The sequence below is a fragment of the Amphiprion ocellaris genome, chromosome 23, assembly GCF_022539595.1.
Source record: "Amphiprion ocellaris isolate individual 3 ecotype Okinawa chromosome 23, ASM2253959v1, whole genome shotgun sequence".
Lineage (NCBI taxonomy): Eukaryota > Metazoa > Chordata > Actinopteri > Pomacentridae > Amphiprion > Amphiprion ocellaris.
The window spans coordinates 5,311,308-5,325,296 of record NC_072788.1 but is presented as its reverse complement, the minus strand read 5'-3'; the positions used below and the strand labels follow the sequence as shown (position 1 = coordinate 5,325,296).

Below are 13,989 nucleotides of genomic sequence, written 5' to 3'. Positions count from 1 at the left end.
GAAGCATTCTCAACAAAAGCTGTCCAGTTTTACCCCATGTTTACGTCAAATAATACAAATTTCTTCCTATTCATTCTACATGAAGTTGACATGACTGTGTTCTTTTTTCCCATGACAGTCTTGATAATATGGTGACTTACTTCTGCTTTTTGTCTCACTGTTTATATTTGGGTTTGTGGTAACAGAAAGAGGAGGGTGGACTATATGTATATGTGCATCTTATACAGTGATAGAGCAAAAAAAAAATGCACAGCTTTATGTTTTTTATACAGAAACCTGCAAAAATCTGTTCCACAGTACAGAGCTTTAGTTAGCATCATTGTACAACAGCAACAAAACGTAGCCATGTCAAAGAACCATGTAGTTTGCTATTGGTGAATAGTGCGTTAGTAGAATATGTGTAAAACCCAGCCTAGAAGAAGCTACGTCAAGGATTGGCTGTTTCAAATTGTGCAAAATGCATCAGTTTCCCATGCTAATGTACATTCAGTATGCATGCACTTCAAATGCACACACATGATTATGTCTTTGAAACTTTAAGAAGCATGAGTACTACTTTGTCTTGTTTGGTAATTACACATAATTGCATTGGTGTTTCCCAAAGATATGTTTTTCTGTTCAACATCTTGTGCTCCAAAAGAACAAGATCGCAGATACATGCGGCTGAAACGAGCTTCCTCCGCTGAGTGGCTGGGCTCAGCCTTAGAGATAGGGTGAGAAGTTCAGACATCAGGAGGGAGCTGCTGCTCCTTCGCATTGAAGGGAGCCAGGTGAGGTGGTTTGGACATCTGATTCGGATGTCTCCGGGGAGGCTTCCTTTGGAGGTTTTCCAAACACGTCCACCTGGGAGGAGACCCCTTGGCAGACCCGGAACTCGCTGGACGGATTGTATATCATATCTGGCCTGGGAACGCCTCGGGATCCCCCAGGAAGAGCCGGAACGCGTTGCTGGGGGGAGGAACGTCTGGAACGACCTGCTTCGTCTGCAGCCTCCCTGACCCGACCCTGGATAATGCAGAAGACAATGAATGAATGAATGAATGGATGGATGGATGGATGGATGGATGGATGGATGGATCTTGTGACATCACACACTGGTGCTGTTCTGAAACCTGAAGTTTTCTTGCTTTTTGAAAGCAGACATGCTAAGTGAGTAGTGGATCTGAGACCTCAAGGACATTTTATACACTGATATGATAGTGACGTGTGAATCCCAAGGTAGTACCAATCTAAACATGTCCTGCTTTATTGTCTATTTGACCTTAAATAGGACCATAATTCACAAAATCAACATCGCTGTTATATATATATAGCACATTTTAATGTTGTTTTCTCATAGAATTCTACACAGTCTGATCTCTTTTGCCATTAGAGGCATCGCCCCCTGCTGGCTTTTAGAAAGAATGCAACCTTTAAAGCACTTCTCTGTTGCAAATGTTAAACATCACAAAAGCCAGAACTAGATGCTGGCAGTGAGTCTGACGGACAACTTTAACATTCACATTAGGACAGTATCTGAATTGGTTTGGAAAGAATTGTACATGTGTTTGTCTGAAGCAGTATTTTTATGTTGCCTTTCCAGATCGGTTTTTAAAAGCAGCAGCTGTGTCACGCTCACAGCTTCGGGCTCGAGGTAGTGGAAGTATCCTCCCTTCCCCCCTCCTTTCCTTCTCCTAGGTTGTGCGTGTGCAGGTGAAGCTGTAGCACAGGTGTGTCTGATTTCCAATCAGCTGGAGCAGAGCGCCAGCAGGTGGGAGTGATTCAATCAGCCACTTCCCTCTGATAATAAAGACTAAAAACATTCCATATACATTTTATCACTATTTACAAGTACAAAGCTTAAGTAATAGATTTCATCATGATATTGGCGCATTGTGAAGTGTGCAAAATATATATATAAATATATTTTAAGTATAGTTCTTCATATATGATATCAAAAAATGTAATTATATCACATTAGGAATTTAATGTTTGTTTATTTCTTCATTAAATTGACACAAAGGAACCTGATGACAAGTATAGGATGTATGGTTCCCATTACCGTACATAGCTATTATTATTTTTACTCATACAAAAATGAAAATGAGCAACCAACAGTTAGTTCAGTGCATTGTTCAGTCTAGCTCTTGCATTCCTAAACTCTGGTTTATCCTGTTTCTCTGCTCCTTTCCAGTCTGGAATCCCCTCTTCTTTTGTTCACCCCTGGATCCTCCATCTCCTGCCTCCTCTGTCCCTTTGGTTTTCCCTGGACCTCGTCTCCGGATTCATCGTGCCACGCCACACACTGTGCCTGCCTCCCAGCCACCTGCCTCCCAGCCACCTGCCTCCCAGCCACCTGCCTCCCAGCCACCTGCCTCCCAGCCACCTGCCTCCCAGCCACCTGCCTCCCAGCCACCTGCCTCCCAGCCACCTGCCTCCCAGCCACCTGCCTCCCAGCCACCTGCCTCCCAGCCACCTGCCTCCCAGCCACCTGCCACGTCACACACCTAGGATTCCCCTTGCCCCTTCATCTGGACTCCTCCCATATTTCCCCAGGTAAGTCCCAGTTTATCTCCAAGCCAGACTGGTAGTCTAGTTTTGATCTTGAGGTGAGTTAGTGTATATTGTTGTAAATTTGCCAGGTTAGTATAGCATATTGTTAGTATTCGTCATGTAACTTGTCAGGTCAGTGTAGTTCTCTTGAGTTCCCATCTGGTTAGTATTTCTCGTTTGTCTTTTTGCTGAGCTCAGGTTTGCATTCCTGTCTAGTAATTTGCTTAGCTCTTTCTGGTAGTTTTTCTACATGAGTATTTTTGACACAGTGGCCTTTTGTGTTAATTGTTCCTGCCTCGGTGTTTCCTATCATGGGTTGTTATAGTCTGCTTGCCACTGGCTTTGTTATTTGCCCGCCAGTCTTCGTTGTGTGACCTTTAGTCACTTCCGGCTGTAGTCTTCTAGGATCAGCTGTAGTTCTTTTCCTGTTGAATTTCATATTGTAAAAATAAAATCCTTCCTTTTACTTTTTCTGTGTCGTGCCTCATATCCTGCACTTGAGCCTCTGGAAACAAGCTGATTCAATCCGCTAGAATCCTTGCCACTTCTGAAAACACATCTGCAAGAAGTGTAACAAAGTTTAACCGAAGACAGGATGCTCTATAAAGATACATTTTGCTGAAAGGTAAATTATAATAGCTACTGGTAAATCCAGTCATTCTGACAATCTAACAAACACCCAGTGTCAAGAAAGACTCAAAGAAAAAGGTCAATTTCAATACCTCATTAAAGAAAATGTCAAATCAGAGTGTCTCATTTCCTCTGCAGCACCTGAGCCACATACAGACGGTTTTCCGCTGGAGGCGTAACTTCTGTCGTTGACCCCCTTATTGAACGTGCCACCAGACTGGATCAGTCTGAACACCGGAGAGCGAAGGATGCTCAGGTTTTATGTGCTCTTGGTTTCTCTCTTCAGAGCCTGTAAGTTACTGAATATATACTTTATTAAGGCTGGAAATGAAATCTAATTCCGTATCTTAAATCCTACATGTGATGATGTTATGCTGAGATTTAACATGATGTTTGCATTTTATGGTCACTAATTTATCTTCATCTGTGTTTCAGATGGTGCGATGCTCTATGCTAACCTCGGAGATGACGTGACTTTATTTTGCCACTATGCCTCCGAAGCCAAATATCTGCTCTGGTACAAGCAGGTCGCAGGGGAGAAACCTCAGATAATATCCTCTTTCTACAAACATTCACCGGACTCCATCAGCTTCCACAACCAGTTTCAAGGCAACCAACGATTTTCCGTTCAAACTGGACAAGGGTTCTACCATCTAAAGATTTCTGATATCCAGGATTCAGATTCAGCCATGTACTACTGCGGACAGAACAACATGATAGGCACTGAATTTGGCAATGGAACATTTTTGGTTTTAAAAGGTGATTGTTTAACATTTTAAACAGTTGAATTGCATTCTTAAGTCTGTATTTCTTAAATTTGATTTTCTTATCCTTTTCTAAATTTGCAGAGTCCAGTTGCTGGTCTTTCCTCCAGCAGCCGAAGTCTGACTCAGTGCAGACTGGAGGCTCTGCGACTCTGAGCTGCACGGTTCTCGCTGATGGAAAACGAAACATCTACTGGTTCAAAAGGGATTCAGGAAGCTCCCACTTGGGAATCATCTACACCCAAACTAACAGCAGCAGTCAGTGTGTGAAGAACCCTGACTCTCCTGAGCAGAGATGTGTGTTCAGATTACCAAAGAGCAACGTGAGCCTGTCTGATGCTGGGATGTACTACTGTGCTGTGGCTTCATGCGGAGAGATACTGTTTGGGAAAGGAACGAGACTGAATGTGGAGGGTGAGAAACACTGAAGCCACTTCTTTTATCCTTATCCACTGATTTTTTCTTGTTCGCTGAGTCTGCCTTGGTTCTGTTTGTACAGAGAAACAAGAAGACACTTTCCCTCTTGTGATGCTTGGTGTGGCTGCAGTTCTGGTTGTGTCTGTTATGTTGAACATCATCCTTTTTGGTATCCTCTGCAAAATGGCCAAGAAAAAAAATCTTCAATCTCAAGGTAAATTTACTAAATAAATTCAGGAGAAACATCTTAACCCCAGTGGTATGCAGTCATGCAGACAGTTTAGGCTTTGATTTATTTCTACAGGGTTGCAGCCCCAGCCGAGCGCTCAAAAATACCCAGCTGACCATCAGGTTAGTTCAAAGAAATCCTCCCAACATGAGTTACATATTTGTATGTAGACAAATGCCATTAATTAACCTTCTTATTTCTACAGAGTGAGGAGTTTAACGCCATGCAGTATGTAGCTCTGAACTTCAAAAAGAGGCAAAACACGAGCAGGAGGCAGAATAACACAGAGGAAGAGACCATTTATTCTGGAGTTAAACTGTCAGAGTTGGAGTGACTTTCCTGTCAAATCTCTCCAATGCCGTCTGTAAGTTTAATTACTGTGAATATCTGTAATCACATGAAGCAACTTTTGTATTCTAAATGCATTTCATAATCTTTAGACCTGCATATGCTTTATTGTAAATGTTTTTTTTGTTTTTTTTTTTTTTAAAAAACAAAAACGTGATTTGCCAGTTTCTGGATTTATTCAAGACTATAGATGATTCTTCCCTTTGTAAAAGACGTGATCTTAACATTTTCAGTTACACAAATACTACGGAATGTATCGTCATTAAATGCACTGACTAAAAGTCATTCATAAAAATTGACTCCTTTACTGACTTGATGACTACATATGTATTGCATAGCCTAAGCTTTTCCCAAACCATAGCAACTTTCATAAAGTTGGGGAACTCACAAGAGACAGATTACTGAAAAGATCACATGAATAACACAATGATCAAAATTTAAACAGCAAAGGCCAAAATAATAATAATAAAAAATCCCCTTGGGTGGATTAAGCGCTGAATACATTGGACCCTACACGCCTAAAAAGTAATTCAAAGCACGGTTACAAGATAAAAATTCTAACTTAAGGATTTAGATAAGGCTTTTAAGTTGCTGTTTTTGTGTTTAGTTGTGCAATTCCAGCTCAAATTTCTGCATCAGCTGACGTAACACTGAATTCAAGTTGAGGTAACTTAATAACTACACTTTTGTTCACCTTGAGATCTGGAATTCATGTCATACTTAACACTGGAAGCGACCTAATTTTGTTGAGAATTATGGTAATTCGGTACATAATGGTTAAAAAATCCTTTTAAATAACATGGAGGTATTAGTTTAGCTGTAACAACTTAGTTATTTTATTTCTATGAGAACTTAGAAGCTTGTTTTTATGTTATAAATCCTTAAGCAAACGGTACAATACCTTTGACTGTAGTTACTGTATCACTGCTAATTGCTAATTTTCTTAAATCTGTTTGTCGAGCATTATTTCAATAAAAGTTGTTATAACTTAAAATATTGATGTAAACAGTACTTTTTTCTTGTTGAACCCAAATATTATCCTTTAGAGTGTACATTTCCAGTATTGCAACCATCTTCTTTGATATTTTCAGACTCTAAAAAAAGCTCCAGAGTCACAAAAATGTTAGAAATTTCACAGGCTGTGTATGTAAATGTCGCTTTAAATTTAGCTTCAGACCTTTCTGTTCAGTGTCTGTGTGCAGTCAAGCTGTCGGTCAGCAGGGAGCAGCAATCCACCTACAGCAGACATCACCAAAGCGCTCAATCTTGATGCTAAACTTTTAAAGGCTTAGATGTGGCCGTCACCATCAGATAGAGAAGTTGTGTTTTTTAAAGTTAACACACCGCAGAGACTCTGACATAGACGCTTGTGAGGTTCGCAAAACTTTTGTTCATACAACGTAGCCATCCACCCACAGAATGAGCCGTTTAGATGTACTGTTGTGGTCGTCTGACATAAAAAGCTTCCCGCTGGCCTTTTTTCATGCCCCCGAAGCACCGCCAGCAGCGTTTCATGTGATTACACAACTCCTCTTTATGTTTCTTAGCAGAAGGCTTCGGCCTCGTGGGTGCAGTGAAGCAATCAAAATGCACTTATTATTTACAAATTAATAAAATTTCATCAGTTAGCCTGTTATTTAGCAGGCATTATGATCAAATCTGACACCATTCATCCTCAGAAAACAAAATATCAAGTTGAGAACTACAGATCTATGTAGAACTGTAAGGCTTAATGTATGTTTATACATTCCTCATCTATCAGTTCTCGCTCTGGTCAAGCTAGTTAACATCGAGTTCAACACCGCCCACACCCCGAGCCCTCGGCTCGTTCTGACAGGATGTCGATGTGGTTGCATTTTTTTTATGTTGTTTGTTTGTTCCAGTTGTCTCACGCAAACGCCTCTTTTCTTTCACTTCTCATCCCCCACATGCACTTTTAAAAACAAGTAGCACTTTTACCTTATATATAAAGCAAACCATGTGCTACTAAGAAGGCTTTTGCATCATTGATGCAGCTGATCTGATGCTGCAGAATATACAGTGCAAAGAGGAGGAGGAGCATTGTGATGAAATTAGCAGGGGCCTGGCTTCATGTTTTCTTCTCAGTTTAGCTAAATGTTTCCTTCATACTCCTGTTTCTGATTTATGCATTTGGATAAATGTAAAGAGGAACATATTCAAGTCGTAAGTAGCAAAATGTTTCCAATGAAAGCCACAACAGTGTATTTGTTCTCTGTGTTGAGGTACAGAGGAAGTTTATTTGCCCTCAACTGACCTGAATTCAAGTCTTCGTATCTAAAACACGGCAGGAAAAAAAGTCCAGTTTTACCGCAAGAAGCGCCTGCTGCCCAAAGCGGTTGTTTGGTAGCCATCTCACAGTTTCTGACCTATTTTCAACAGTTACAAGATGCAAAAATGACTAGAGGAAACAAATAGAGAGTCATGCAAAAGATTCACTGATACTTCTCGATAGCGTGTAACATTTTTCATGCAAAACTACTGTCAAGATCCTGTATCTGTGTATAATGAGTAAAAATCACTTGGGTCTTTCGACGTACTGCATGGTGAACCCTGTGAAAGATGATTTACTCCTTATGTGTTGAATTAGTTAATGAAAATAAGTGATTATACTCTAATACACACTACCAGTCAAAAGTTTGGAGACAGATTCTCATTCAAATGAATCAGAAAGTGTGTCCAAAGTTTTGACAGGTAGTGTATATATAAAATAGTAATATAATGTAATATAACACAACTTCTGTTACAAGATCCTCCTAAATCTTACTCGCTTATCTGATGTATTCTTAAATTCTTTCATATTCTTTAAGTCAGTTTTCCACTGGTTCCTCTACAGATTATATGCTTGATGTTAGATGTTTACTGTGTTTTTTAAAATAAGAGATACATTTATGTTAAGTAATTAATGTTCATTTTCGTCTGTGGTGCTAAAAATAAAAGATAGCAGTGACGGTGGGTTTTCATATTAGGTCGTTTAAGGTGGTAGCAAGTTCTAGTTTTTTGGTTTGGTGAACTCACTATTTAGCCTCAGCAAGCAAAAAGAGTCGTCCACCCATGGTCTAAGTGACACTAAAAGCTTGACACAGGAAACATAACAGAATGACCATCACAAGCAGCCACATGCCAAAAATAATCATTCTCCTCAATAGTTGCACCTTGTTGTTTGCTTTTGTCCTCAAGATGAATGTTATTTACAGTGAGTTAAAGTTTTTAATCCAAAGCAGGCATCGACTTTTCACTAAACTTTAGACTAATTTTCTATTTAAGCTTTGACCTCTTTGAGAAACAGTGAAAATAAGGCCGTACTTTGCACAACTCAGGAAGTACAGGTTTAAGTGAGAAGACTGTTGGTCAGTAAAGCCTCGTCTCTATGCGTCAACAACCGTCAAAGTCTTACCGCAGCTTTGTTAAAGCCTGTGAAGCCTTCAGACCACAAAGATCAAAAGACGTATGTGAGTTGCAGGTCGTCATCTGCTTTCACCTGGTAAAGCTCGACTGTAGTTAAAGATGTAAGTAGTGAAGCTGAGGGAATTAAACAAATATGCTACATTTACTTAAAGAATGGAAGTGTCACCATATCATCAACAGAAACACAAGCTCCTACACAATTAAACACTATATACACAAACATCTAAACCATTTAAACACGTGTTACAATCAAGCACCATGATTATTTTCTGCAAAGCAAACCTTCACCCGGTTCTCGCCAGTTACACAAGATGCAGATAAACACACAAAATTTTCAGATGATGCACAAAAACTGATTTGATTCCACATATTTTGCAGAATTAAAAACAGCAAAAATTAATTCAAAAACACTACAGTGGGCTTTGGGTAGTGGTCACAAAGCAGGGTTAGCATTCTCTTTCATGTCTATGCAGATGATGCACTGTTGTTGTTGTTAATTGTTGATGCCACTAACCACGTTTACCTACATACAGAAATTTTGCCATTTTTTGACAATGCAATCATACCTCTCTGTGAGAAAATTTTATGTGTTGTTTGACTCCAACCTCAGCTCCATCCTGCTTCTACTATCTAAGGAACACAGCCAGCATTCATCTGAGCACTAGGTTGAGGACTAATGGCAATGTTATACTTTCTGTTGCCTGCAAGTATGCAAGGTTCAACTAGTATTCAAATTTTGGAATCTCTCCCAACGCAAAACACAAAACCTTGGCAGCATGTAGAGACGTAAAGGAATGTGTCCACTAGATCCGGCAATTTACCGCGTAAATTGCTTTCATCGACCCGAATGTGGCTAAATGTGTTAGTTCCAAGCAAATAAGTGACTCATATCCATACATCCACAACCCGACACTGAGCCTCAATTGGCCTGATTCCTACAATCTCACAGTATTTATTGCTGCAGTGGGCAGAAATCTGGAAAAGTTACATCAGAATGCATTTTCCACAGTGTGTGGAAACGATGTGGATCACACATTAGTGGGACATATTTACATGTTGGTTAACTCACAAACTGACAGCTGTCACACCTTTTGCTTTTGGTAGGTACTTAGCTGATTGCACATGGCTGCTGTGGTTTCAGGCTAAAATAGCACAGTAGCAGAGCTCAATACACTTGTAGTGACCACTTGTGGCAGCAGAGGCCACTGTTCAGCAGAAATGACATTTTAAAACTTAGACTGTTTTACAAAAATAGCCATGACCTCATGAAAAATGCAAATATATGAACAATAACCACAGTTTCATTTCAATTTACAGCATGAGGTCTAATGTAATAGGATTGAAGTTCAGGTCATCTTATGGTTTGGGTTTGCTTTCCTTCATATTCAACTTTCTTCCCTTTTACAGCTGAAAGCAGAGTTTTTTTTAAAAAACTTGGCATTGTGGGCAGCAAGGTAAGTAAAGTAAAACATTAGAGGGCAGCAATGCCGCAAGAAATTAGATGCAGAATGGCATTACAACATGAAAAGAGGTTCAAAAACAGCGTCTCTGCAGCATTATTTCATTTGTGGTTTCCTCTTAAGTGTAAGATTTGATGACGTTGTAAGCGGGGTGTTGTCCCATCAGGAAGTAGTGGAACTGACATGAGACCTAAACTAAAACATACCAGCCACAGCTACTAACAGTAAAGAGTCAACATTACCTTTACAGTAGAGGGTTTAAATCTTTTGACCTGATTTTTGTTTGACTGTCTGTGTCTTCCAACCACACATTTGCTTATAACCCACTTAAACACATACATACATACATACATATATATATATATATATATATATATATATATATATATATATATATATATATATATATATATAAAAACACCCTCCTTGTTGAGGAGAGCAAACACTGACATTCACCAGCTTCTATGCTTCCATTTAAAAGTTGAACTTGAGGAGCTTTCATGCTATGTATCTTGTCACCTGTTGTACTGTCCTGCAGTGAATGATATAACTAAAAGGACTCGACCCCCATTACACCTCTAGTCACCCCATGAGGCTGATCGTAAGTCAGACTTACGATCAGCCAATCACAGCCTCCGTCTCCTATAAGAGTTGGGTGCGTCCGTCAACACACAGTAAACAGACTGCAGAGCTTCAGACATGATGCAAGTTTGCATTTTTCTTGCGCTTCTCTCTAAAATATGTAAGTACTTGACACATTTTTTCACTTTTTCTGTGAGCGTGGATGGAAATTCAAGTGAGAATGATGATGATGACAATTTTCTGCATTCCTTTGCAGGTCAGGTGCTGGCTGTAAGTAAGACCTCAGGTGTGATTCAGGAGAGTGGAATCAGGACAGAGGAAGTTGGACAGACAGTGACTTTGACTTGCTCCTGTCAAAGTGACGCTGTAACTTTCCTCGCTTGGTACCAGCAGAGCCTGGGTGGCAAACCTCACCTTATATCATCTCGGATGAAGCACAGCACAGATGTTGACATCAACCCTGCGTATAAAGACAGGTATGAAGTCTTTGCACAGAATGAAAAATGCATCAATGATCTCATCATCACAGACCTTCGCCTGTCGGACTCAGCGACGTATTACTGTGGAGTTTTAGTATTCAACGCCATTGAATTTGGACAAGGAGTTTTCCTTCATGTCAGAACATCGCCATCCAACATCCAATCTGCTGTCCATCAACCAGCACTGCAGCCACTTCGATTGGGGGACTCTGTGAATTTGAGCTGTACTGCGTATCCTAAACCATGTGCAGGGAATCCGAGTTTCTACTGGTTCAGACATGATGAGTCCCAGCCTGCGATCGTGTATCCTGGTGAAGGTCAGTGCATGAGCCTCTCAAATAAAAAGCCTCAGAGGAAAAGCTGCACTCTGAACCTTGCAATAAAGTCTGTGAACATCTCTGACGCTGGGACTTACTACTGCGCTCTCGCCTCTTGTGGGGAGATTGTTCTCGGAAATGGAACAAGGGTTGGGATTGTAGGTAGGTGATCATTTCAGAAATTGATGCGAACTTAATCATATTGATCGGTATCTATAATACAGATAGATATAAAGAGACATTTTCTCTTGCATGTTAGCTCCTGCCAAGGCCCCCTTTCTCCTGGTGTACTGCCTGAGTGCAGCATTGGGAGTGTCCATTATTGTGCTCCTGAGCTTGGCTTTAATCGCGTACAAGATGAAAAAAGAGACGTGCTCTGTGTGCAAAGGTAAGGCTTCCAGAATCAATATAATATTGCTGTATTAAACAAACTGGTACACTCATACATCTATTATGATTTGCAGGAACTGTTCCTCATCTGGCAGCTTCTGCAACCTCTGACATTGTGGTAGGTAAAATAGCAATATCATAAAGGGCAAATTTATGAAGCAGCTTTTATATTTCTACTATGTTCCCGCTTATTTATTGCACATGGTTTCACCATCGTCCATTTGCCGTTTTCAGAACCAAGATGCTGACAGTCTCCACTATGCTGCTCTGAGTCTGAAGAAGAAAAACGAACGACCACATCAAGAACACGACATGGAGAGTGTTTGTGTATATTCTAGAGTGAAGAGCAGAAAGGTGTGAACAAAGGTGTGTCTAAAAGTCACAGATGCAAGAAATGAATGATTTGCATGCCTGAATGTACAATGTAAAACAATGTTGAATAAAATTTGTTTTGTCTGCAGCATTTCAATAAGTTCTTAGACTGCACCACACTCACACAGTCCACCATCTCCATACATAAAGTGGAATATTTAATACACCTATAGACCAAGTCAACTCATGAAAATCCCCTCTGAGCTATTAATACCTTTGTAGGTTGCACCTTTCAGTCTGAAGTCGGCTCTCGCTGCTAACTTTTCACTGCTGTGGTCAAGGCAGCAGTGTGCAGCACAGTGTAAGTTTCCATTGGTGGAAACATAAGTCCTAGCAGAGTTCACACACAGGAAGACCAGCCTGCAGCCTCCAGGCCACAACATCTTGCACCAAAGCAAACCCCAACTTGCTGTGCAACACATTGAGAGCAATGGAGAGAAATGAGTACAAGAGAAGAAGAATGCATAATGTTCCATACACTACCGTTCAAAAGTTTGGGGTCACTTAGAAATGTCCCTATCAGTGAAAGAAATGCAGTTTTTTTCAGTGAAGATAACAGAAATACAGTCTAGACATTGTTAATATGGTAAATGACCGTTCTAGCTGGAAACAACTGATTTTTAATGGAATATCTCCATAGGGGTACAGAGGAACATTTCCAGCAACCATCACTCCTGTGTTCTAATGCTACATTGTGTTAGCTAATGGTGTTGAAAGGTTAATTGATGATTAGAAAACTCTTGTGCAGTTATGTTAGTACATGAATAAAAGTGTGAGTTTTCATGAAAAACATGAAAATGCCTGGGTGACCCCAAACTTTTGAACAAAAGTGTATATTCAGCTTCAACAGTGAGGGAGTATTTAAGAGTTCATGAGAGGATGCATGCAGCTTTAATTTCAGTCTATTTAACACTTTCAGTTCCCCAAAATGTATCCACCTGAACTACAGCCTCGCTTTCCAGGAAAGTCATCATGATCTTCAGTTTGTGCTGCATGATAGTATGCATGCCAAGAACACTGATACACTTTATACTTACACTGTACATCAAAGGTTATAAAAAGAGACTTTTAATGACTAACTTTCACCACATCAGAAAGTGTACCAAGAGGGTGGGTGATATGCATGGGTGTAGGTTTTGTTTGTACACTGAGGAAGACACATTTAAAGATACTAAATGAAAGATGTGCTGTGACTGCAAGCATTAGGAGGATAATATGCAGGAAAATATCAGTGACAGTGCCTAGAATGAAGACCACCGTAAACATGCTACTATCACAAGGTCAGAGGTCAGTGCTAACTTATTAACAACCACCTGGTAGTGTCAGCTAGGTTTGGCCACATAACTAATAGCATATTCATGTGGTGTCAGTCTTCTAGTGAGGAGAAATGAATTCCTGACTAGGAAATTTAGTGTGAATGCTTCACAATTTGCAACAAGAACTTGGGAACTTTTCATCCATGAAACATTTCATTTGCAATATGGTACTAGGTTTGAAAAAATGAATGACTTCCCAAATCAGGAAATGGGACCTTCCAACGACCATGTGGACCATGCGGACCATGCACAATTAACAAGCTAAAAGCTGTTACTTTCTAAACAAGAAAAGTACTCAGAGAGGGCAGTACTCCGCCAAGGCTGCTCAGTCGTATCATTTCCAACAGATGAAATCTGTTATAAAAAATAACCTTGCGTTGAGCACAGCCATGTGTTATGCATGTGTACGTTATGTATGGATACCGAATCACGGGACCTAAATGTGTAGCAGAATTGACGGGACTCGGAATCACCTCCACTATTTAATCAATTGTTTCTTGCATGATTTCCAATGAATAACTCACGATATGTCCGCAGCGGTGGATTTGTAGTAGGATCGCAATCATGTGATTGTCATGTTCACTTGTAGGTATAGTTACAGTGATGACGTGCTGCTATCTCGCAATGATACACCAATCCTGAACAAATCCGTGGATCCAGACTACACATGACTGCCAAAATCTAATCAGGTGGTCTTTGTGTCATTTCTGAGCTTCCCTGAAAATTT

General features: G+C 40.2%; 2 protein-coding genes across 2 annotated transcripts; both read left to right on the top strand.

Moving 5' to 3' along the window:
* The first annotated feature begins 3,303 nt into the window (after positions 1 to 3,303).
* Positions 3,304 to 4,906, top strand: LOC111562535 (uncharacterized). Its single transcript, XM_023261117.2, has 6 exons — positions 3,304 to 3,453; positions 3,598 to 3,921; positions 4,011 to 4,340; positions 4,426 to 4,557; positions 4,648 to 4,694; positions 4,778 to 4,906. Exons 1-6 carry the CDS (start codon positions 3,411 to 3,413, stop codon positions 4,904 to 4,906), a joined length of 1,005 nt encoding a protein of 334 aa, XP_023116885.2. The 5' UTR covers positions 3,304 to 3,410.
* A 5,521-nt stretch (positions 4,907 to 10,427) lies between these two features.
* Positions 10,428 to 12,028, top strand: LOC111562536 (uncharacterized). Its single transcript, XM_023261118.3, has 5 exons — positions 10,428 to 10,548; positions 10,645 to 11,346; positions 11,444 to 11,572; positions 11,649 to 11,692; positions 11,809 to 12,028. Exons 1-5 carry the CDS (start codon positions 10,506 to 10,508, stop codon positions 11,932 to 11,934), a joined length of 1,044 nt encoding a protein of 347 aa, XP_023116886.1. The 5' UTR covers positions 10,428 to 10,505; the 3' UTR covers positions 11,935 to 12,028.
* The last annotated feature ends 1,961 nt before the right edge of the window (positions 12,029 to 13,989 follow it).